This window comes from Panicum hallii, chromosome 5 (assembly GCF_002211085.1).
Source record: "Panicum hallii strain FIL2 chromosome 5, PHallii_v3.1, whole genome shotgun sequence".
Classification (NCBI taxonomy): domain Eukaryota; kingdom Viridiplantae; phylum Streptophyta; class Magnoliopsida; order Poales; family Poaceae; genus Panicum; species Panicum hallii.
This window is the reverse complement of record NC_038046.1, coordinates 21,126,455-21,150,642: the sequence shown is the minus strand read 5'-3', so window position 1 is coordinate 21,150,642 and position 24,188 is coordinate 21,126,455. Positions and strand designations below refer to the sequence as shown.

The 24,188-nt window shown below is 50.1% G+C and overlaps 2 protein-coding genes across 2 annotated transcripts; one reads left to right on the top strand and one right to left on the bottom strand.

The window, feature by feature from the left end:
• Positions 1-10,051: 10,051 nt before the first annotated feature.
• Positions 10,052-11,353, bottom strand: LOC112895245 (pentatricopeptide repeat-containing protein At4g38150-like). The gene has a single exon (XM_025963185.1). It carries the CDS (start codon positions 11,255-11,257, stop codon positions 10,274-10,276), a length of 984 nt encoding a protein of 327 aa, XP_025818970.1. The 5' UTR covers positions 11,258-11,353; the 3' UTR covers positions 10,052-10,273.
• LOC112895244 (pentatricopeptide repeat-containing protein At5g40400) lies at positions 11,317-14,404 on the top strand. The gene is made up of 2 exons (XM_025963184.1): positions 11,317-13,493; positions 13,598-14,404. Exon 1 carries the CDS (start codon positions 11,371-11,373, stop codon positions 13,171-13,173), a length of 1,803 nt encoding a protein of 600 aa, XP_025818969.1. The 5' UTR covers positions 11,317-11,370; the 3' UTR covers positions 13,174-13,493; positions 13,598-14,404.
• Positions 14,405-24,188: the final 9,784 nt, after the last annotated feature.

Below are 24,188 nucleotides of genomic sequence, written 5' to 3'. Positions count from 1 at the left end.
CACTGGTGCTCTTGCTGGTGTCGATGTCGCCGGCGTGGTCGCTGTCACTGTACCCGACGAAGTGTGCCGCTCCGGGGCACCTCGGGTAGTAGAGGCCGTGGTCGAGAGTCCCCGCAACATAGCGGATGATCCTCTTCACAGCCTGCTGGTGCTCCGTCGTCGGTCGCTGCATTAACCGACTAACGTAGCCGACGGAGAACGACAAGTCCGGCCGTGTGTGGGCGAGGTAGCGAAGGCTCCCCACAAGACGCCGGTACTGGGTAGCGTCCACCTCCTCTGCCCTGCTATCACGGCTCAGTTTCAGCCTCTCTTCCATCGGAGTGGGAGCTGGGTTGCAGTCGGTGAGCCCAACTAGCTCAACCACGCGCTTGGCGTAGGCGGTCTGCCGAAGTGTGATCCCGGAGTCGTCCTGGTGCACCTCGAGCCCCAGGTAGAAGGAGAGAGGCCCCAGGTCACTCATCTGGAAGGTGGCCCTCATCTCTTCCTTGAACGCTGCCACCTCCGCATCCTTGGTGCCGGTGATCACCAAGACGTCGACGTAGACGCCCACCAGCAGGACATTTCCTCCATTGCCCCGCCGGTAGACGGCCGCCTCGTGCGGGCTTTGCTCGAAGCCCATCCTCCTGAGCGTGGAATCCAACTTGGTATTCCATGCCCTTGGTGCCTGCCGCAAGCCATAGAGGGCCTTGCGCAGGCGTAGCACCTTGCCCTCCTTGCCGGGGATCGCGAATCCCGGCAGCTGGTGCACGTAGACCTCCTCCTTCAAGTCGTCGTTAAGGAACACCGACTTGACGTCCATGTCGTGGACACGCCAGCCCTCCTGGGCAGCCAGCGCATGGAGGAGTCGCACGGACTCCATCTGTGCCACGGGAGCGAAGGCATCGTCGAAGTCGATCCCCTCCCGCTGCAAGAAACCTCGTGCCACCAAGCGAGCCTTGTGCTTGATGATGGCGCCAACTTCATCCCTCTTCAGCTTGAACACCCACTTAAGGGTGATCGCGCGGTGACCACAAGGGAGATCAGCAAGCTCCCAGGTGCGGTTCTTCTCAACCGCATCCATATCCGCCTTCATCGTGGCACGCCATGCCGCGTCTTTCTCGGTCTCTGCGGAAGACCGAGGCTCGCCGTCGTCGCACGCAAGGTGCAACTGCCCCTCCAGGTTGTGAGGCACTAGTCTCGGCACTGGCTAGTCGCCGAGAAGGTCCTCCATCGTACGGTACCGCAATGGCTCGCCGTCGTAGCACGCGTCGATGCGCTCCTCATCGTGAGAGAGCAGGGTAGCGAACTCCACCGGGCTGGGCTCGACGTGAGCTAGTGCTGGAGTAGACATGCCCAGAGAAGTGGCTGTCGGTGCTGGAGTGCATGGCGTCGCCGACTGAGGTGGAGCCGACGAGGAACTCGTCGTAGCCGGAGTCGGGGCTGGAGAGCGTGGTGTCGCCGGCTGTGGTGGAGTCGGCGAAGACGACCTCATCGTAGCCCGAGTCCTGGCTGAAGAGCGTGGTGCTGCTGGGGTAGAAGGCGCCAGGGACGGTGAAGGCTTGGGGACTGGGGTAGGCACGCTCGTCGAAGAGGAGCTGCCTACTCCCCCAGCTCCCTCGAAGTGGAAGTACTCGACAGTGAAGTCGTCGTACGTCGGAGTCGAGCCGTCCACCACCTTGTCCCAAGCCCATCCTCGGCCTTCGTTGAACACAACGTCGCGTGCGGTGCGCACACGCTTTGTCTTCGGGTCAAGGATGCGGTAGAGCTTTGAGCCCTCCGCGTAGCCGATGAACACTCCCGGAGTGCTCCTGTCGTCGAGCTTGCTGACGTGGCCAAGCTCCTTGGCGAACGCGAGGCAGCCAAAGACCCGTAGGTGGGAGACCGTCGGCTTGCGCCCATGCCAAGCCTCGTATGGCGTCCTGCCGTCGAGTGCCTTGGCAGGCGAGCGGTTGAGGATGTAGACAGCCGTCACCACGGCCTTTCCCCAGAATACAGCCAGCATCCCCCTCTGCTTGAGGAGGGCCCGGGCCACCCCACAACCGTCTGGTTGCGCCGCTCGACGACACCGTTCTGCTATGGGCTGTACGTTGCGGAGTAGTGGCGCTGAATGCCCTCTTCAGCGCAGTACGACGCGAATTCAGCTGCTGTGAATTCGCCACTGTTGTCGGTGCACAACACGCGCAGCTTGCGGCCGCACTCCGCCTCCGCCGCAGCCTGCATGCGCCTGATGGCGTCCGTAGCCTCTCCCTTGCTGCCGAGGACCATCACCCACATGTAGCGGGAGTGGTCGTCGACGAGCAGCAGGAAGTAGCATCGTCCTCCCGGTGTGGCCGGTGTCACCGGGCCACACAAGTCCTCGTGAACGAGCTCGAGCCGCTCCTTGGCTCGGAAGCTCGCCTGGTGCGGAAACGGGAGCCGTCTCTGCTTCGTCAACACGCAGACGTCGCAGAACTGCTCCACATGGTCGAGGCACGGCAGGCCTCGCACCATCTCCTTGGCACTGAGCCGCTTCAAGGCCTCGAAGTTGAGGTGCCCGAAGCGCTCGTGCCACTGCCACGCCTCGTCGTCCCGAAGAGCAGTGAGGCAGAGGGGTTGTGCCACCTGCACATGGAGAACATAGAGACGATTTGTGCCCCTGGTTACCTTGGCAATAAGGCGACGCTGGCAATCCCAAATCCTCATGACTCCATCCTCGACCATCACGCGCGAGCCGTTCTCATCTAGCTGTCCCATGCTGATGATGGAGTTCCTCAATGCGGGAATGTAGTAGACTCCGGTGAGCAGCCTATGCTCACCAGACTTGGCGGTGAAGACCACGGAGCCGACGCCCTTGATCTCCACGCCGGAGGCATCTCCAAACCTGACGGAGCCTCGGACGCTGGAGTCAAGCTCGGTGAAGAACTCCCGTTAGCCAGTCATGTGGTGGGTGGCACCAGTGTCGAGGCACCACCCATCGATCTTGTCGTCGCCGGAGCCGTCGCCGAGAAGGGTGTGTGCCTTCGGCTCGTTGAAAGGCCCTTGTTTGGTTTTGGTAATTGAGTGACAACTTAGGTGGACTAATAAGTGTTTATGTTGAGATACACAGGAGATTAGTCCACACAAAGATACTAGTATGAGCAACATGTGCCATGGAGGAGAAATGGCTAAAGGTTGATGCTATGCTCATATAGTGTGATCGAGGAGGTCATTGCATATGAGACATAACATGGAGTTATGTGACCAAAATGGAGAAGATCAAGACAAGGCTTGGCTTGATGGACCGGTTGCAATGGAGAAGGGCAAGTCAAGGCTTTGAAGCGAGGGACCGCGAGGCGGTGAAGCCTGGGCAAGATTTGGCGCCGATGGACCGAGGCAACGGTGAAGAGCGAGCAAGGTCAAGATCGATGGACCAAAGAGGTCATGTGATGATATGGAGTGGATCATATCATTCAAGGAAGATCAAGCCAAGTGTTGACTTATGAAGATGATCAAAAGGCTTGATGGAATTTGGTGCTTGTGTGGCATCAACATTTGGGAAAATGAAATGAAATGCGCAAGGCAAAGGTATGACTTGTAGGGCATTTCATTTCACCGGTCAAAGGTTGTGTAGAGAAGTGCATGACCGGATTTAGGATAGATGGCCGTACTATCAAGAGGGATAAACTTGTTTGCATATCGGTCATCTAGTGCCATTTGAGCGATCTAACATTGCGATGTTGCTAGGATCGAGTGGCATGGTGAGATCAAGTGAAAATCCTTTGAAAATGATTGTGAAATGCTAACACACATGCACATGGTGTTGTTCACATGGTGGTGTTGGCACATTTGCAAAGGAGAAAGAGTTGGAGTTGATGTTGATCAACTTTGGGAAGCAAGAAAGGTTTTTCGGTTTTCTCCGGAAATTAGGTTGTCTCTTGGAGTGGAATTCTTCTTTGATCCATTGTGTTTTGGACCAAGTATTCAGTTGGGTTGTGTAGCCCTCTGAATTAGCTTTCCATAGAGTCCAAGATCACCTAATTTGGACATCGGAGCTAAGAGTTATGGCCGTTTTACCGAGGTACATTTCTGCTGGAAATAGACCTGCGGACGGTCCGCCCATGGGGGGCGGACGGTCCGCCGTTATCCCGGATGAGCTCTAACAGAGCCGTTTTTGGCTCTGTTGGTGGTCCAAAATGAACTGCGGACCGTCCGGTCCATGGGGTCGGACGGTCCGCCCTTAAAAGCTAAAACGGGCGCAGAATCTTGGTAGTTCTATCTTGGGTGTCCAAAATGAACTGCGGACCGTCCGGTCCTTGGGGGCGGACGGTCCGCCTCCTACTGAAAATTCTGGGATAGAAACACTATGGTTTCTGTGTGTGCTCACTTTTTGAACTGCGGACGGTCCGCCCATAGGGGGCGGACAATCCGCCGGTCACTTCCAGATTTAGTCAGAGACGTTTGCAAATCGGTTGGTTCGAAGTTTTGAACCGCGGACAGTCCGCCCCAGGGGCGCGGACGGTCGACTCTGACACATAATAATTGCAGTTCTAGCCGTTGGTTTTGAATGGCGGACGGTCCGGTTTCTGTGAGGCGGACAGTCCGCGAAATCTCTGTTTTCACGGGATTTGAGTGTAACGGCTAGTTTGGGGCCTCTCTCTATAAATAGAGGGTGTGGCCGGCCATTTGAAGGTGCTGAGCACCTTGGGGACTTGGTGTCCATGTGTGAGAGTGCTTGAGAGCCCTCTACTCACTCTAACTTGATAGTGATCATCCGATTGAGTGAGAGAGCGATTCTAGTGCGATTGCTTTGAGAGATTGCATCGAGTGGCACTAAGTGATCGTGTTGCAAGCCGGTGTGCTTGTTACTCTTGGAGGTTGCCACCTCCTAGACGGCTTGGTGGGAAGAGGCTCCGTTGAAGCCCGCAAGAAGATTGTGTGGTGCTCCGGAGAAGAGATTGTGAGGGGTATTATGCTCACCCCGCGGGAGCCGCGAAGAGCAACTCTAGTTGAGCGAGACATGAAGAGCAACAAGTGGTTCGTCCGGATCATGTGCTAGAGCTCGGTGTGAGCACTCCACGTGGGAGAGTGTGACTTGAGAGTCACCACTAGCAAGAGGATCGGTGGCAACCTTGGAGCTTGTCTCAACGGGGATTAGCTTGGTGGCAACCAAGTGAACCTCGGGATAAAAATCACCGTGTCAATCTTGTCTACTCTTCTCGGTGGTTTGCATTCTCCAAATCACAAGCCTTGTATTTACATTCATATATATCTTGTGCTTGTGTAGTTGCTCTCTAGTGTTTAGTTAGTTTGTGTAGCTTACTAATCATCTTCTTGCTTGTGTAGCTAGAAGTAGAGATCATAGTGTAACTAGTTAGCTTGTGTAGTTTAATTAGTTGCTCTTGATTAGATTGTGTAGCTAAGCAGGTTGAGCTCTTGAGTTTGTATTGTGTATCCTTATCCTTGAGCATCTAGTGAGCTTAGGTTTGGCTTTGTGCTATTGCCCATTAGAATTGTGTAGGAGCTCCCCTTGTTTGTGAAGTACTAGTGCTTAGACTTGCGTGGCTTGGCATTAGAATTGTTAGGAGAGCTCTTACTAGCTTGGCACTCCATTTGCTTTGTGTAGGATCTTTTTGAAAGTGCCTTAGAGTCATAGTTAGAGGGGTGAAGTCTTGGCTAAGCGAATAGTTTCAATTCCGTATAAGTTTCGGTTAGCCGGCGCAATTAGTTTTAGAAAGGACTATTCACCCCCCCTCTAGTCCACCATCTCAATCCTACACTCGTCAAGGTGGAGGAGAGCCGCTGCGGCCGGTGCCGCTGGAGGTAGCTCGATGCTTGTGTGTGCCAGAAGCAGAGCTAGCTCCTCCTCCTCCGCCTGTGCGACGTGAGCCTGGCCGCGTCGTGGCTGTCGATAGTCCTTGCCCAGTGGCCAGACTTGCCACAGTTGCGGCAAAAATCGTCCTGTGCTGGCTTGCGCTCGCCGACGGCGCCACCCTGGGCGCCTCCGCGCGCGCCATCCTCGGCACGTCCTCGTGCCCCAGCCCGGCGCCTTGCGCGGCTTGCCGCGCTTGCGGCCGTCTGTCGTGGAAGAAGACTCCCCCTTCTTCCCGTCACCTCGACAGACCTCCCACTGCTTCCGAGCGAAGTGGAGCTTGCCGCCAATGGTGACAGAGTCTGAGGAAAGTTGTGGCTCGTCGGCGTCGATGACCTTGAGGCGACCAATCGCCTCCTCGATCGACATCGTGGAGAGGTGCACTAGAGACTTGACCGAGCGAACCATCTACTTGTACTTCGGGGGAGCGCAACGAAAGAGCTTCTCGATAGCTCTTTCCTCGTCGTAGGAGGCGTCGCCGAACTGCACCAGCTTCTGCATCAGGGTGTTGAGGCGGAGGGTGAAGTCGTCGAGGTCCTCACCCAGCTTGAATGCCAGGTTCTCCCACTTCTTGCGAAGTGTCTGCAGTGTAGACTTGCAGGCGCGGTCGTTGCCGATGCGTGCCGCAGCGATGGCGTCTCAGGCCTCCTTGGCAGTCTCCTTCTGTGTGAGCGAGAACTGCATCTCGGGCAGAACTGCAGCAATGAGGGCGTCCATCCCTGTCAAAGTCGATGTCGCCGTAGTAGACCGCCTCCCACAAGTGCCGCACTTGGAGCCTGATCCTCATGATCGCGGCCCACTCAACGTAGTTGGTCTTGGTGAGGGTAGGCCACCCACCATCCTTGATGACAGCCTGGACCCCATAATGGCCTTGGCGCCGGTCTGGGGAGAGGGAGTTGCGCCGCCTGTGAAGGGCGCGCTCTCCGTCGAGCCTGCCGTGTCGTCAGTCACGGGCCATCTCAGCCTCCAGCTGAGCAACCCTCTCCCGCAACCACTGGGCCACCAACGCGCGGCCATCAGGTGCGCCTCCGCCCGGAGCGCCGCCGCCATGCAAGCCTCCTCCAGGAGCGCCGCTATAGGCGTGCTCGGCTGCCCACCGCGCCGCACGCTCTCGAGATGCATCCATGGCCAGCAGCTCGAGGTCTGCGTCGGCGCTGTCGTCAGCATAGACATAGCTGCTGGCGTTGCTGCGCAGAGCATTGGCCTCTGCTGCCGCCGCACGTGCTGCAGCAGCCGCTGCTTCCGCCTCCACCTCCGCTCTGGCTGCAGCCAGCTCCGCTGCTGCCAGCCTCGACGCCCTTGCCACTGCGGCAGCGGTCTCTGCCGCTGCCCGCTCGCGCTCCTCCGCTGCAGCGAGTTCGGCCTCCTGCTAGCGCCGCACGTTCGAGGCGACCGAGTGCCGAGAGTGTCCTGCGGACATGGTGCTCTGCTGCTGCTGCGTGGAGTGGATCCTCCATCAGACAAGCTACTGCTTGTCTGCACAGAGGAAGAGAGTTGAGCAGGAGCAGCCGGAACTGCTGCTGCTGCTTCTGCTGCCGGCAGGGGCTGCTACGAGGCTATGGAAGGGGATGAGCAGGAGATGCTTAGGCTACAAGATAGTACGGCTATGATAACAGTTGTTAGTAGCAGAATTTTCACTTTCATTGAGAGTGAAGATGACACTAGGAGTTGAGAATTTTTTAGATTTATTTCTCAAACTCTACCACAATGCCATGCCCTCCAAGGGGTTAGAGATACATACTTATAGGCTGTTAGCCAGCCAAAAATATGCTAGATGCTAGTCTAAGATGCCAAACAAGATGTTGTCCTAGATGTTGTCTTGCTGTCTTAAAAGCAGTCAGGATGCTATTGTCCTAGCTGCTCTAAAAGCAGTCCAAGATGCTGAGAAAACCACCCTGCCCACAAAGACCAAGTACAGAGACTTATTCCCATCACATAGAACATCGTGAAGGAATTGGTCACTATGTAAAATGGAAATTCACCTGCAGCTGTGCTCATTATCCATGGATCAGCCCCCTCCTGCTCGTTTTGATCCTTCTAGAAAAATCACTGGGTGTGATGTGAGTATGTGACGCGCAGAGACAGGAGAACATCTCCTCTGGTGGAATTCTGAAGTGACACAATGTTTTTGTGACAATCCATGGAAGATCCTGGCAAGGTACCTCAGAAGAGATGGCCCATATAAGTGCTGGCATCAGGAAATTTGTATTCCACAGCCAATGCTGTGATCAGTTATTTGTATTCCAGTTTGGGCAGGGAAGGGTTGCTCACAATTGATAAAGCGATGTACGCCCCCAGGGTGGCCAAGTGAGATCACAGGATGCTTATGGATCTTGAAACATTTAGCCAACAGTAAAACTTGACCAAACGTGGTGATAAAATGAGAAATTTCACTAAGCCACAATTTTTGTCAGCCATGCTTGCAAAACACAATTCATAAAAGTTCTTGCATTATTCAACCAAATTCCACCCCAGGAACTGTCACAACTAGACATCATTCAGAAGTTAGTATACTATTACAGCTACCTGATTATAGTCTAGAAATTCTAAAATGTTTACTGGACAGCAAACCTGAAACAGCAGAAGTCTTCCACACCCAATAGGTTATGTTGCACATAGTTACAACTCTATTTTCCAGATTTATGTAGCGCAGAAAGTTTCAGTTTATCACACCATTCTTCTAGTACTGGGTTGATCTTGTGTTGTTGAAACTGGAGAAGCTGTTTCTTGTTCCTCCAAGACCAAGCAAGCAGCCTTTTCTCCATTGCCTCTTGCATCCTGTTACATTGTGTGTTCCCCAAAAGCACAATATACAGGCCTCCAACCATTAGCACTACACTATTACATTGTGCATCTGAAAAGCAAATTTCAAGAAAAAGAATACACTCACTATTCTGCCTAAAAAGGTAAAGGCTTATTTATGCAGTGAGTGTTAGTCAAGAAGTGCACCACCCCAGAGTGATAGTTCCTCTGATGTTCAGGAATACAGGGCCCCCCTTGTCAATTAACCAAATTTGGATGCAACATGAAATTGTGAAAGGTATACACTTATACCCTGCTGCATTCCATAACTTCACAGAAGTCAAATTTTTTTCTCTCCCCTCTTTGATATGGTTAGTATATTTGGTAGTCTAGGAAATATCTCCGGGAGGCATCTTGCCCCCCAAGTATTGTACTCAGTAGGAACAGTAAAATAAGTACAGCTTTGCAGACGCCTTAGGAGTCAGTGAGCAATCAATAGACCAAATTTGGAAATGGACATGGGCAGTACCTACAGATAAGGAGTAAAGTGGCTGTAGAAGAACTCATGTGAGCAAACCGTTTGTCTATGGCAACTTCAGAAACAGTAATTGCACAGTTGCTCTTTCTGTTAACTAAAAACTAAACAAGCAAAATTCATAAGAAATGGTTAATGGTACAGTAGTGATTATTACAAACTGAGCCTCGGCATTCCAATACAAACTGGTAGTTTCAGCATACCAATATTAGTGGAAAGAAACAATTAATAAAGCATCAGCCATCTATAACAGAAAAGATCCATGCTGTTCCAATGGATCTGGTAGTACTAGCACTATGCTTGCATGTTAAACATTACACTGTCTTAAGAATGAAGTATTGGAACAAGCAAACAAATGAGTGTTTTCTGATGAAAGATAACTTTCTGGATGCAACGGTTAAAGGATAACATTTTATTTCAGTGATGAGAGGAAAGGTCCCACTTGTCAAAGAAAGGAGAAAGTCTAGGCAAAATAAATTTGGAGGGAGGGAGGTAAGGAAATTGAGGCATTTACTTGCTAAAATTGTGATGATGTATTTTTCATTAAAAAAACAGCCACACAGGTAATGGTCATCACTAGGATTAGTTGTTTGAAGAAAGCAATCTAAACATGCAACCAGCACAACAAGCCCATTGACTATCTTGATTTTGTGAAAACCAACTCGATTCAGAACCCTTCTATCTCCAACTAGTTCCTCCAAGTTTCAAGTTCGTTCGTCATGCATGAGAATGACACCAGCCATCAAATTGTGGTTTATGATGTCACTATCTTGAATTAGCAACAAGATGAACATCAAATTATCAAGTCACTGTCTTGAAGTAACAAGAAGATGACAACGAAGTTGTATCTGAGCAGCAACTATGAATTCATGGGTGAATTGGTCACCATGCACATAGATTGCCAATAGTCAAAATACTGTGCAAATAGCAACTCATTGCCTTCAAGTAGAAACAACATAACAAAGCAATTGGAAAAATGCAGTAAGTACGTCTTTATGGGGGCAGTTGAATAGATGGTGCTAAATTGCATGTAACAAAAGTGCATACAGATCTCCACAATGGTTGATTCCATATAAAACGACATGGTAGCCATTTTGTTTTAACCACGGAAGCAAGCTAACTCTTGTGGAATCATCACTGCAAGGCTAACAAAATGATGAGAATGTGCACATACTACTTTCTGGTAGATATCAGAAAGGTAGGCCTGATTTCCTCTTCCCAAAGATCACCTCCCACACCACTGGTGAGAACGGGCCTTTCTTGTCAAGGTGCTCCCTGATGGACTTCTCATCAATAGCAAAGCTCCTATCCTGGAAGCTCCGCACAAGCTTCTCACCCTCATCCACCCCCTTCATCTTGCACACTGCATCAACCAAGCCCACAAACGTCTCAGCATTCGGCGCAAGCCCTGCCTCAAACATCTCCACACAGAACCCAATCGCATCATCCAGCCTGCCCCCTTTGTACAGCCCCTGTATCAGGAGCCAGTAGCTGAATGCGTTGGGGATGACCCCATTCCCCTGCATCTTCCTGAAGATCCTCACAGCGTCGTCAAGCTTGGCCGCCTTGCAGAAGGCTTCGACAACGGCCGTGTAGATGACAACCTCTGGGATGGCGCCCTTCTCCCGCATTAAGCCGAACAGCTTCATGGCGTCCTGCACCAGCCCGTTCTTGCACAGCCCGTCGAGCATCGACACCGCGTTGGGGATCAGCCCGGTCTCCTTCATCTTCCGGAAGATCTCGTCCACGTCCACCGGCTGCGCCGGCGCCGTCTCGTCCTCAGGCTGCTTCCGCTCGGCACCGCCTCCCTTTATAGCGGCGGCACCAGAGGGGCCATCGCCCAGCTTAAGCTTCTCCAGCAGCGTCTCGCCGACGGCCTTCTGAGCGCTCCGCTCGGGCCGCTCCTGCTGCGGCTGCGGCTGCCTACCGGCGGAACCTGAGGCGTCAGGCCCTCCCCTGCCGCGCCTCGGCGGCGGGGGAAGGGGGTTGTTCTCGGGGTCGGCGCCGAAGTTGAGGGTGCGGAGGAACGCCTCGTCCTCCTCCTCCTGCTGCGCCTCGCGGATCACACGCCGGCGGCGGTCCCCCGTGGAGTAGAGGCGCGGGAGCCCCCCGGCGCCGCCCAGGAGAAGGAGGCGGCGGAGGGCGCCCGATCTCGCCGGAATCTGCAGGTTCATCTCTCGCTTCCTCTTGACTACCCCTCTCTCTCGCTCGTGGCGGCGGAGCACGCCCAAGAGAACCAGGTGAATGGGGTTTATGCTCCTCGGCTGACCAGTGGGTCCCACATGTCATGGGGACCGTACGGAGGGCTTCGGTTTCAAGTGGCTCTTCCTTGATGCCACGAGGACGCGCTGCACACGCGCCCGAAGCCATGTCCAAGGCTGTGTCGCGCATTCCGTCGAGCACCTTGACCTCGCTCCTCCCCCGAGCCCTCAACCCCCACGTCGCCGTCGTTGACCTCGTGTGCACCCACCTCGCCGCAGCCGCCGACGGCGCCAAACCCATCGACCTCACCCGCCTGCTCCCATATCTCGGCCACGACGAGCTCACCGCAGTCGTGCTCCGCGCGGGTCACTCCCAGCCGCTCCCCACCCTCCGCTTCTTCCTCGCACTCCCGCCGCCGCTCCAGCCTTCGCCTCCGCACCTCGCCTTCCTCGCGCACTCGCTCGCCTCCTCCCGCCTCTTTTCCCACGCGCTGGACGCGCTCTCCCACCTCGTCCGCCTCCACCCGGGCCACGACGCGCTGCCCACGCTCCTCCTCGCGTCCCCCACTGCGCCGCACCCTTCCCTGCCGGGCCTCCTCGTCAAGGCCCTCCTCCGCCAAGCCCGCCTCCGGGACGCGTTCCGCGCCGCCCTCCGCGCGGCCGCCGCCGGCGCGCCCCCCGACGCCGCCGCCTTCAATGCGCTTCTCGCCGCACTCTCCCGCGCGGGGCGGTTCGATGAGCTCTGGGCCGCGCGCGCGGCCATGGCCCGCGCCGAGGTGCGGCCCGACGCGCGCACATTCAACATCCTCGTCGCCGCGCTCTGCCGCGGGGAGGACGCGGAGCGCGCCCAGGGGTTCCTCGAGGAGCTGGAGGAGCAAGGGTTTGAGCCGGACGTGGTGACGTACAACACCCTCCTCGCGGGCTACTGCCGCAGAGGGAGGCTGCAGGGCGCGCTCCACCTGTTCGACGTAATGCCACACAGGCGCGTGCCGCCGGATTTGGTCTCGCACACCATTTTGATAGACGGGCTGTGCAAGGCCTGGAGGCTGAAAGATGCACGCCGGATGTTTGACAGGATGGTGCAGAGTGGCTTGTGCCCTGATGCTGTTGCTTATAGTGTTCTGATCACAGGGTACTGTAATGAAGGACGTCTAAGGGAGGCGAGGTCTCTGCTGATGGAGATGGTTGGGAGTGGGCTCTCGGCGGTAGCATTCGCTCTCAGGGTTGTGATTGAGGCTCATGTAAAATTCGGGAAGTTGCTGACCTGCTTGAATATGGTAGCTCCACTAAGGAAATATGGTGTTGTTATCCCATCGCAGAGTTATAGCTGTTTGATTGGTGCATTGTGCAATGAAATGCGCCCTAATGCTGCGAGGGGTTTGCTGCAGTGGATGATAGAGGATGGGCACAGTCCTAGATTGCAGATGTACAATATGATTGTGGACTGCTTCTGCCAATGTGACAATCCAAAGGAAGCTTTGGATGTCAAGGTTGAGATGATGTCCAGAGAAGTGAAACCAGACTACGACACTTACCGGTCACTCATAACCTGCCTTTGCAGATTGGGAAGGAGCTTGGATGGTCAGTCCGTAATGGTGGAGATGATTGAGTCGGGTTCCCGACCGAACGAGGCCATTTGTGCTGCCTTGGTTTGTGGCTTCTGCAAGGAAGGCGACCTTGGTAGAGCAGAACTAATTGTGAAGTCTTTCGTGCTCGATTTTCAGATCCACTGTAATGAGAGCTATAATGAGTTGATGAGGACTTACTGCGAGACTAGGAGCACAGGAGAGTCACTAGCTCTGCAGGACAGGATGTTAGAGTTGGGTTTTGTTCCAAACAGTGAGACTTGTCGTTCTATTATCTATGGGCTGTCAAAAGGCGCTGGTTAAGTTGATGTGATCTGTTATGCAAGGCACCAACTTCAATCGTCTTATTGAATGGTATACATGATTCTGTAATATGCATGTGCAATGCACCCGTTTCCATAGCAATGGTGTTCCAAGGCCAGAAAAACCCATGCTTGATTATTTCAAGCACAGGCTTCTGCGCAGACTAGAGGCAATATTTCGTTCTGGTCTGAGATAGGATGCCAAGGCCAAAGATGCTGGTTAAAGCTGAGTGGTTCCTGCATTGTCAAATTTGGTAGTGAATGACGCAGAGGACAAAAGGTGCAAACCAACACAAATTCGAGGATCTTGGGAAGTCAATTGTAAGTTTGGCAAGCAAAGTTGTGCAGATACAAAAAGAATACAATTTTAAAACAAACATAAAGATACAATTTTGAGGTTTTTTATTTCAACTTTTCTTTTGAAGAAAAATCTCTAGATGTTTCTATGGAGGGTGGAGTTCACATTTTACCAAGACTGGTGGGTCATGAACATGACTCGGACTCTTGGTACCGTGGTTTGCAACAAAATATAGGTGACTCAGAGATGGTTTCAACCTTCGCTCCATTCTTGGAACCAGATCTTGTCTTTTCTCCTCATTTCTTCCACAGGGTAATACTACATGACAGCCAAAATTCCACTTGTGCCATCCCATTGTCAATGTCAGCTGGTATTTCAAATGGTTAATTCAGATCAAAACAAGGAGAGTAGTGATGCCATCGACAGATTCCTTCGCTGCCTCAATCCCTCAGAGGTGGAACGGCATGGTATGCATGATGGTTCGTGGAGCAAAATGGTGGAGCAGGGAGAGAGGTAGAACAAGTGTTGGGCAAACTTTCTTGAATAAACCAGATTCGACTGATGGGATCACGCAAACACCAGGCAAGATTGTCGTGCCCAACAAAGGTTTATAGACGCTACTTTACATTTTTTTTCTTCGAAACGAGGCTTTACCCCCATTTCCATTACCCAGAATGTAAATATAGAAGTTTGATAGATGCTACTTTACATGTTATGTGTCAGTGCTCGAGAGGGAGGTTCATCAAATACCTTTCATCACCCACTGATACTGACCTCAGCCATCTGCTTCATGCAAGGAGATGAAATCTGAGATGCGCATATGTGCTGTAAATTAGGAACCGTGTACTGTTTGTGTAAGCATGCTGAAATTGACAGAAATTTCAGTTCCTATATTTCCGTTCGCAGTTCAGTGTAAAATATTGATTTGTAGTTTGATCTGTTGAGTGAACTCTGTTTTAAATTTGGGCTGTCAAATCGGGGCTGCATATGGAGCTGATTATTGTAGCCACTTGGAATGTGGTGACGTTTTGAGGTATTGAACCATGTGTGTTTCTAAATTGGTATTGTGCATTCAGATGATAATTCTGCTTCCTGCTACCAGCTTTTGCTTGCTCACAGACAACTCAGTCGGCATCCGTGGATATGTTACCAATTGCCAATTGGCGTTGCTATTCAAAAACTGTGACCAGTCAGTATGTAATGCTCCTGTTAACATTGAAATTCATGCAAGGTTCATATGACTAAGTAGCATCGATTTTTTTGCATCTAGAGGATTGTGCAAAGACATTCTGTCAAACTTTTCAGCACTCAAAGAACACTGATACTGTACCCGCAAGATGCTCAACAAGAAATATTTGTAAGCCAAAAATGCATATTGAAGTTGCACGATATGACCTGAATCATGAGAGTTACCCTTACAATAACACAAGTTTCTGGTAACCTCTAACAGCGGCTTACTCAAACTTTGTCACAGATATACACACTTTACATAAAAACACTATAATGAACACGGTAAGCTGATGCAAACTCCCAGGACTTCGAAGTATTGCTGAGGCGAGATTAAGAAAACTGGAGAGCAGAAACAAAATGGCAGAAGCCATTATTTCGGTGTTGCATATTGGCGAGAAATCTGTGAACATTCGGTTATGACATCCGCATCTATCTCGACAAAGACGACCACCCCAAAGGCAAACCAAGCAGGACATATGATCAGTCCAGTGGCCACCCCAAAGTTCAATTATAGTGCACATGTCAAACTTTGGTTGACTACTCCCTCATATTTTTGTGCAAAATAGATGGTGGCACGTAACCACTTCATGATGACGACGACAAATAAGCGGAAGAAGTCTACGTAACCCCTCAACCTATTATAATTGTACTACATCACCCCCAAACTAAAAAGCTGGATATTTAACCCCTCCAATTTTGCAAAACCGTGTACTTAGCCCTCTTAGCTGGTTTTGTATAGCGGTTTTAGCCACGTGGCACGTTGAGATGGACAGAAACGTTGAGTTGGACCGACTAACACACGCTAAGTTGGACCGACTAGTACGTGGGACCGCTAAGTTAGAAGCTCTTCTCTCTTCTCTTCTCTTCTTCTTCACCTCTCCTTTCTCCCCTGCGCCAAGTCCATGCATCTCGACGGCGGCAAGGACGAGGAGGCGCTGTGGCGGTTGGGGCAGGCGCTGCTGCTGCAACGGCAGAGGAGCAGCCGCCCCGACATGCGAGCGCGACGATGATGTGGGCCATGGGCGCCTGCTGCAGGAAGGCAACAACGATGAAAATTAAGGGGCTGGGACCCCTCGCCCGCCGCCGCCATCTTTTCTATCATCTCTTCTTCTCCTCCCCCTCCCACCAGAGGGGCGGATCCAGTAGTATGGCGAGGTATGGCAGTCGCCATACCTGCTCACCGGCGGAACCCCCGCTCCTCGCTGTGCTGTTCCACCTGCCTGCAGCCCTGCACTGAATTTGAAACGTCCTCCTGTGGACTGTGCTCTCCGTAGATGGCCACAAGTCTCATGTGATTTTTTTCTCTCGATCAAAGCACCACTGCACCAGGTATAAGGTATAGCAGCAGGCCAATAGCGGTGATACGACGACGGTGGCCGGCGTCCATGGTGCAGGGCTGCAGCTTCGTCAGCAACAGGCAGCGCACATATAGGGTGACTGGGTGAAGCCAAAGGTGCGTTCAATAGACTAGTGGCCAGTGCGCAGAGAGAGAGAGAGTGGCAAACAATTAAAGAGGTACTAATGGAATTAGAGATTAAATTGTCTATTTTTTCTAAATATATTTTAAGTTGATGTAGTCACATTTCACTTTGGCCATTTGTAGTTGGGGACTTCAAGGGAACCTCATTAGTACTGATGCTTGATCTGTGCATGCATAAGATAGATGATGGTAGAATTATGGGATCGTTAAATCCATACAAAAAAATCTAGGAACGAAATTTTGTGTTCCTCATAAGATAGAACTTTGTATTGTTCGATGTCATCTCTACAATTAGTTACACAGCCACAAGCCCTATAGTGTTTATCTTCCTTATCTGTACACTACCGGAGAGACCAGCTTTGCCGAGTGTCAAAAGGTTTGCCGAGTGCTATATTTCGGGCACTCGGCAAACCCATTCTTTGCCGAGGGTCGCACTCGGCAGAAAAACACTCGGCATAATATATTTTGCCGAGCGCCTGACACTCGGCAAACAAATACACTCGGCAAATGACCCGTCAGCAGCGAACAGGAACTAACGCCGTTAGCTTTGCCGAGTGTTTGATGTCTGACACTCGGCAAAGGGTGTATTTGCCGAGTGTCCGCTGACCGACACTCGGCAAATCAAATATATTTTTTTCTTTATTGTGTCCAATTTTTTTTCCTATTGTGATCCTACATTCTCCTCAACTACATATGTAATTTTGGTTCATTACTTGAAATATTTTCTATATTTCGACAATTTATTTCATTTTATTGAAATTCTTGAATAATATAAATTTGAACCGCGTGGTCATTTGAGTAGTGGAAAAAATGAAAGAAAAATTATTATTTACGTTATTGAGCATGCGTTGAGGCCTTATCGAAGAAAAGACTAGAAACATGGCGACGAAATTGTGTTCCAGTTGTTTTAAAATTGTATAAAAAGCAAATTTGGTCAGAAAATGATGAAACTTGTCGAGATGTCATGTTATCATATTAAGACACTGTGATAAAAATTTAATTAGCTTTCATGAAAATTTGACATCTACGAGGCTTAACAGCTAATCGTCCTTCACATGAAATCATACATCTCTTTGCATAACCTTCGGTTTGTAAGCATTGTATATTGTAACTTTCACGAAACGTCGTCAAATTTTTATCACAGCTTCCCCATATGATATCATTACATCTCAACAAGTTTCATGATTTTCTGAAGAAATTTGCTTTTTATAAAATTTTAAAACAACTAGAAGTGATTGGTCATTTCCAGTAAAATCATTTAAGCGATTGTGATCGCTTTGGCTGATCAGCAAATGAGGAGTCAAAATTTCTTAGCCGCAGTAGCCGTGGAGGCCCAGGCACCCCGCGCACGCGTGCAGCAGGAACTGCCACAGCGACCAAGATGCTCATGTTTTTCCATCGACGTCGCGTTAGCTAGATGCTTCCTGTGCGTGGGAGCTTTTGGGTAAAGGGCTGCTCCCTTTATGGCTTTATTATCACAATATTTCCCGAATAACAACGCATCCTCTTCCATCGCTCCTAGTAACAGAACCGTGTGAAATTCACCAGTGACAGGGACAAACTTTATTCATTGCCTGGATAGAGAGTGTGATGTTGTGTTGTGCAACTTGCTTGCCAACTGGATGCTCACGTGACAAAGTTATGACTATTTTTTTTTCTCGTATATGGTCCCAAAATATATATATATGAAAATACACATTACAGACATTTCATATATGACAATACTCATACAAGTCCATACAAATTCATACAAAGTTCATACAAGTTCAAATGTCCTGAGCCAGCATAAATGAACATATAGAGTCCATACAAGTTCGGAAACGTTCATACAACTCACTGGGTCGGCGGCGGAGGCAGTGGCGGCGGGACAAACCCGTAAATAGCTTCTAAGGCATAGTCCTTTGCTTCAGAATCTTCAAGTTTCATGAATATCTGACGCTGCTCCCAATTTAACCTGCATAAATCTATAACACAACGAAGTTCTTTGCCTTTGAAACCACACCTCATAGCTTTGTCACAACAATTTTCCATACTCAGTCGACCCTTGAAGAGTTCTGCGGCAATTTCTTTATGTTCCATCAGGTTTGAAAAATGTTCACCAATGCTTGAATCTGACTTGCCACTGTTGCTGGACTCTGCGTTGCATGTCATCTTCATCTTCTTTCTAGGGTTAGGCTCATTGGCTACATTACCAGTGTCTACAAGTTGAGTCAGCGGGGTGTCTTGGATATAGTCAGGCGTAACATAGTCGAACACTGCAATATATGTGTGCCAATCCTCTGAAATACAGATCACCTGCCTACATAAACCAAAAGAAAACTTGTGGATTGGAAGGGTATTAAGATTAAGCTAAGTTTCGGATTATGATATGGATTGCAATGCTTACCAAATGGAGTTTGACATCATTTTCCAATGCAGTAACATGTTCTTTTATATCTTCGATAGTCAAGTTGCAATGCACAGTATGTAGAGTTCGTTCAACTCTTTCTAGTACATAAGGATCAGTAGCTCTCCACTGATCATTACGGTTTGCAAACTTTATGTTATGCAAAGCAAGAAGGATTCTTCTTCGCGTGTCCATCGGATCAGTTGGAAACCTACAATTTATAATCCAGCTTACTTTTGACTTTCCTGTTAAAAAGAAATTTGCACGATGCTGAGAAACTTACATTTCATATTCCACCTCAATCGATCCACTTAATAATATTAAAAAAACTTGCGTCAGAACTTTTTAGAAATGTGCAAATAATTTCGTATACAAATTATAAGGACAACTAAACCTTGCAGGTGAGCTTCCACATGATTCCGACTGGGTGTAAACCTTAACCCTTGCAGGTGAGCTTCTTTTCGACCGGGTGTTCAACTGAAAGAATAAGTCAATAAGTCATTGGGAAATTTGTATGCAATAAACTTGTTGGATATTTGATTTAGTCCCGCCATGAATCAAGCCAACTGGAACGATTAACTTTGGAACACCTCAAGTCAACTAAAACAAACCTGAAATAGACTGGGGCTTCGAGCTGAGAGCGGCGTTACATCTGCACACGATTGCTCAGTTGACACTGAACCGCACATACAATGGCTATTTGTTGAAACTGATGGAACGAAATCCTGCCAAAAAGGAAATAAAATCCATATACATTATGGATCAATGCACAAAAAAGAGAGATGTCTTATTTTCTAAATACATAGCCGAGAATAATATCAATTGCATATGATACAAGTTTTTATGAACAAAACAAAGTGACTCAATCGCAACTCAAGGCTGCTAGGCAGAGGATACAACTAACATATATACGTGCTTGGAAAAACCCGTTGTAGATTTTTCCTAAATGATCTACGATTGGATACTAGAGCTATTTATATTTTGTAGGTCTCAAATTGTTTCAAAATTTGATACTATATTACTCAAAAAGCTAAATGAATTTATGATTGGAATCTAAGGATATTTCCTTTGCCATGGGTATAAAGTTCTCAAGCATCTACAAAGATTCCTGTACAACTGAAATATCGAACAGTTACACAAAGATCCCAAGAAACTTCAATAACTATAGATTCAGAAGCAAGTTCATCAAAAAGTACACCACCATGATATGGAGCCATATATAGGTCATTTCATCTCAATCATTACACAGGCAGTTTTCTAGGGAAATATACGTAGACATTTTTTTGGGGAATACACATAGGCATTTTGTACATTTAGCAGGAACATGAGCAGGTAATCTAAGAAATAGAAATGTGTTAAGAAAATATTGTGTACAAATAAGAATGCCTGTGAAGTCATAGAAAAATGCACCATGCCATGAGGCCAAGTTAGTTCTAGCTCAATGCACAGGATCTTTTCTATAGAATTCAATATAAGTTAAGATAACCCATGTTGAAGAGAAAGAAAATGCGTAAAAATAGGAAAATCTGTAACTAGGAGTAAGAACATATGTTGCCATGAGCAGGAGAGATGTCAATGGCATTAACTTGTCCCTATGTAACATAGTCTTGATCAGGGTTAGCTTCTTTGTATACCATAGCTAGGCAGGTGACATTGAATATCAGGGAAATGCATAAAAGGCAGTATAAAACACTAACATATTTATGATAGTCACTTAGATCAATTATCACCTTAGCAGATTTATTCAAGCAAGCCTGTAATGAAATGGGACCAATCTGAGGATTTTGACAGTGACTTAATCGCCTTGTCATCTCCAGATTCCTTATCCGGCTCTTTCAGCAGGCATGCAATGTTTTCTTTTTAATTGGCAAAGAACACGCATGTAATGTTACAGCGAGCTAAACCAACCTCCGAGTGTCAGATGCCAATGGTGGCGTCCTCGCCGGGCCGGGGGGGCGGGGCGCGGTGGCGGGCGGGGGGCCGGGCGCGGCGGGCCAGGGGGGGCGCGGCCGAGGCGGCGGCGCGGCAGGCGGGCGGTGGGGCGCGGCCGGGCGGCGGGGGCCCGGAGCGGCGGCGGCGGTTGCGGCGGCGGGCCGTGGGGGGGGGCGGCGGGGCGCGGTGGCGGGCGGGGGGCTGGGCGCGGCGGGCTAGGGGGGCGCGGCCGGGGCGGCGGTGCGGCAGGCGGGCGGTGGGGCCCGGCCGGGCGGCGGCGGCGGTTGCGGCGGCGGGGGGCACAGACGTGTGGTGCGAATTAAAACGAGAGACGGAACAAAAGAAATTGGCCGGTGAATAAGTGGTGTAAAAGTCTAATCTTTGCCGAGTGCCCGTGATCTAACACTCGGCAAAGACTTCTTTGCCGAGTGTCTCATTTTTGGCACTCGGCAAAGACTTGTTTGCCGAGTGCTCCTTTTTGCCGAGCGCCAGATCTAGGGCACTCGGCAAACGAGTGGGTTTATCCCCTCCCCGCGCAGCCCCAATCGATGCAGACAGTCCAATCTCGCTCGCCCACGCCCGTCCGCCGCCTCCCACGGCCGTCCGCCGCCGCCCACGCCCGGCCGCCGCCGCCCACGCCCGCCGCTGCCGACGCCCGCCGCCCACGCCCGCCGCCCATGCACTCCCGTCGCCGCCCATGCCCGTCCGCCACCGAGGCCGCGGGCTCGCCGCCCCGAGGCCGCTGGCTCGCCGCTCCGAGGCCATGGGCTCGCCGCCCCGAGGCCGCCGACGCCGCTGCTCACACCCCGACGCCGCTGCTCCCACACAGCTGGCTTCCCAACGCTGTCGTCTCGCCGAGGAGCGCTCCTCGGGTGCTGTCGCCGATCGTCCGTCCGCCGCCGGCAACGTCACCTCCAGTCTAGGTGACGACCCCCGCCTTGCTAGTAGATAAGATGATTGAAATGATATAGAGAATGAAATGACTGTATTTATATGATGGATGCTAGTATAGACAATGGATGCTTCTATTACTTGTTTAGATCTTACACTTTAATTGTATTCTTGTTATTGCCTGAATTGTGGTATACCGTGTGGTGGTGCTCAACTAAAGTGCTCCTATTACTTGTTTAGTAACTTAGTGAATTTTAGACAATTAGTTAGTAACTTCAAGTTAGGTTATTTTATGGGGTGTATGCGTCTTTTAGCCGCTAGTAGTATAGAGACTTCGTATTAATTTAGTTTTACTAGTCTTATATCATATATAATTGATATTAACTAGTTTTCATTGTGTATAGTAGAGGATGGAAGACCGTAGGTGGATGTACACTGGTCACCGTAGTAAGAGAGATGTCAGCCCTGAGTGGATTAAGAACACCAATGAATTCTTGGAACAGGCGTGGGGCGAGAATGCTAAAGGAGTGGATAGAATTTTCTATCCATGCAGCAAGTGTGCTAACAGGAAAAGACAAACACAGGATGTCATGTGGGAACATCTCTTCCTTAATGGATTTACGCCAAGCTATACCCGGTGGATCCATCATGGTGAAGGCCATCGTAGGAGAGAGGACGTGGTGAGACCACGTGTTGAGGATTGTGATGCTGAGGCTGGTGTAGTGGACATGTTAGATGACTATCATGAGGCACACTTTGCTGAAGAACTTGTAGAGGAGGAGCCTGAGGGGTCCGCAAAGGCGTTTTACGATATGTTTGCCTCAGCACAGAAACCCCTTCACGGACATACAAAAGTTTCTCAGCTGGATGCCATTGGACGACTAATGGCGTTGAAGTCGCAGTACAACCTGAGCAGAGACACCTTTGATGGTATACTGACAGTTATTGGCAGCCTGCTTCCAGAGGGTCACATCCTGCCAAAGAGCATGTACGAGTCACAGAAACTTCTTCGTGCACTCAAGATGCCGTATGACAAGATACATGCCTGTCCGAATGGATGTGTCCTGTTCAGGAAAGAATACGCGGAAGAAAAGTACTGTCCGAAGTGTAAATCCTCTAGGTTCTTGGAGGTTGACTCTGGTGATGGCAACAAGAGGCAGCTTGACATCCCCATGACAATCCTACGTCACCTGTCGGCCATACCGAGGATTCAACGGCTGTACATGACTGAGGAATCCGCGAAACAGATGACATGGCATAAGAAAGGGAAACGATACAATCCTCACAAGATGGTACATGCATCAGATGGTGAAGCATGGACCTACTTTGATAGCATTCATCGGGACAAAGCCAGTGATGCTCGTAATGTTCGTATTGCGCTGGCAACTGACGGATTCAATCCGTATGGAGCGATGGCTGCCACATACACGTGTTGGCCCATGTTTCTGATTCCCCTCAATCTCCCCCAGGCATAGCATTCCAACGACAGAACGTATTCTTATCGTTGATTATTCCTGGACACCCGGGAAATAATATGGGTGTGTTCATGGAGCCTCTGATTGATGAATTGGTCCATGCTTGGGAGGAAGGGGTATGGACATATGATCGGGCCACAAAGACCAACTTCAAGATGCATGTTTGGTATCAATACTCTCTGCATGACTTTCTGGCGTATGGGATATTCTGCGGGTGGTGTGTTCACGGCAAATTCCCATGTCCGGTATGCAAGGAACGTCTTAGGTTCCTTTGGTTGCAGAAGGGTGGTAAGTATGTTGCGTTCGACAAACATCGACAGTTCCTACCTCTTGACCATCCATTCAAACGAGACATCAAAAACTTTACAAAAGGTGTTACAATGACAGACCTCGCAAGTCCGATGAGGACTAGTGCCGAGATTCGTCAGCAGATAGATGGTCTCTTGATCAATCCAGAGGGTGGCTTTGTGGGATATAGTGAGCAACATATGTGGACTCATAAGTCGGGCTTGACTCGGCTCCCGTATTATGACGACCTGCTCCTTCCACACAACACTGATATGATGCACACTGAAAAGAATGTTGCTGAAGCACTTTGGGCAACAATCATGGATATTCCCACGAAGACAAAGGACAATGTTAAGGCTAGGTTGGATCTAGCAACATTGTGTGACAGACCAAACTTAGAAATGAGGCCTCCTGCACGAGGAAAGACATGGAGAAGGCCTAAGGCCGATTATGTCTTGAGCAAGCCCCAAAGGATAGAAGTACTACAATGGATCAAGGCGTTGATGTTCCCTGATGGGTATGCAGCTAATTTGAGTAGAGGAGTCAACTTGTCTACTTTGCGAGTCTTAGGGATGAAGAGTCATGACTACCACATATGGATTGAGCGGCTTCTTCCAGCGATGGTTCAAGGTTATGTCCCTGAGCATGTCTGGCTGGTACTTGCAGAGTTGAGCTACTTCTTCCGCCAGCTTTGTGCAAAGGAGTTATCACGGACCTTAGTTGCAGACTTGGAAAGAATCGCACCAGTGTTGTTATGTAAGTTGGAGAAGATCTTTCCACCCGGATTCTTTAATCCGATGGAGCATATGATATTGCATCACCCGTATGAGGCACGAATGGGGAGTCCCGTGCAGGGTCGGTGGTGCTATCCAATTGAGAGATGCCTAAAGGTTCTCCGAAAGAAATGTGGAAATAAAAGCAAAATTGAGGGTTCCATTGCCGAGGCATACATTCTGGAGGAGGTGTCGAACTTTACATCAGTATACTGTGGTGACAAACTACCTAGTGTGCATAATCCACCGCCTCGTTACAATGC

Coding starts and splice junctions, on each gene's coding strand:
- LOC112895245 (XM_025963185.1), bottom strand. CDS start 11,257: ATGAACCTGCAGATTCCGGCGAGATCGGGCGCCCTCCGCCGCCTCCTT.
- LOC112895244 (XM_025963184.1), top strand. CDS start 11,371: ATGGGGACCGTACGGAGGGCTTCGGTTTCAAGTGGCTCTTCCTTGATG.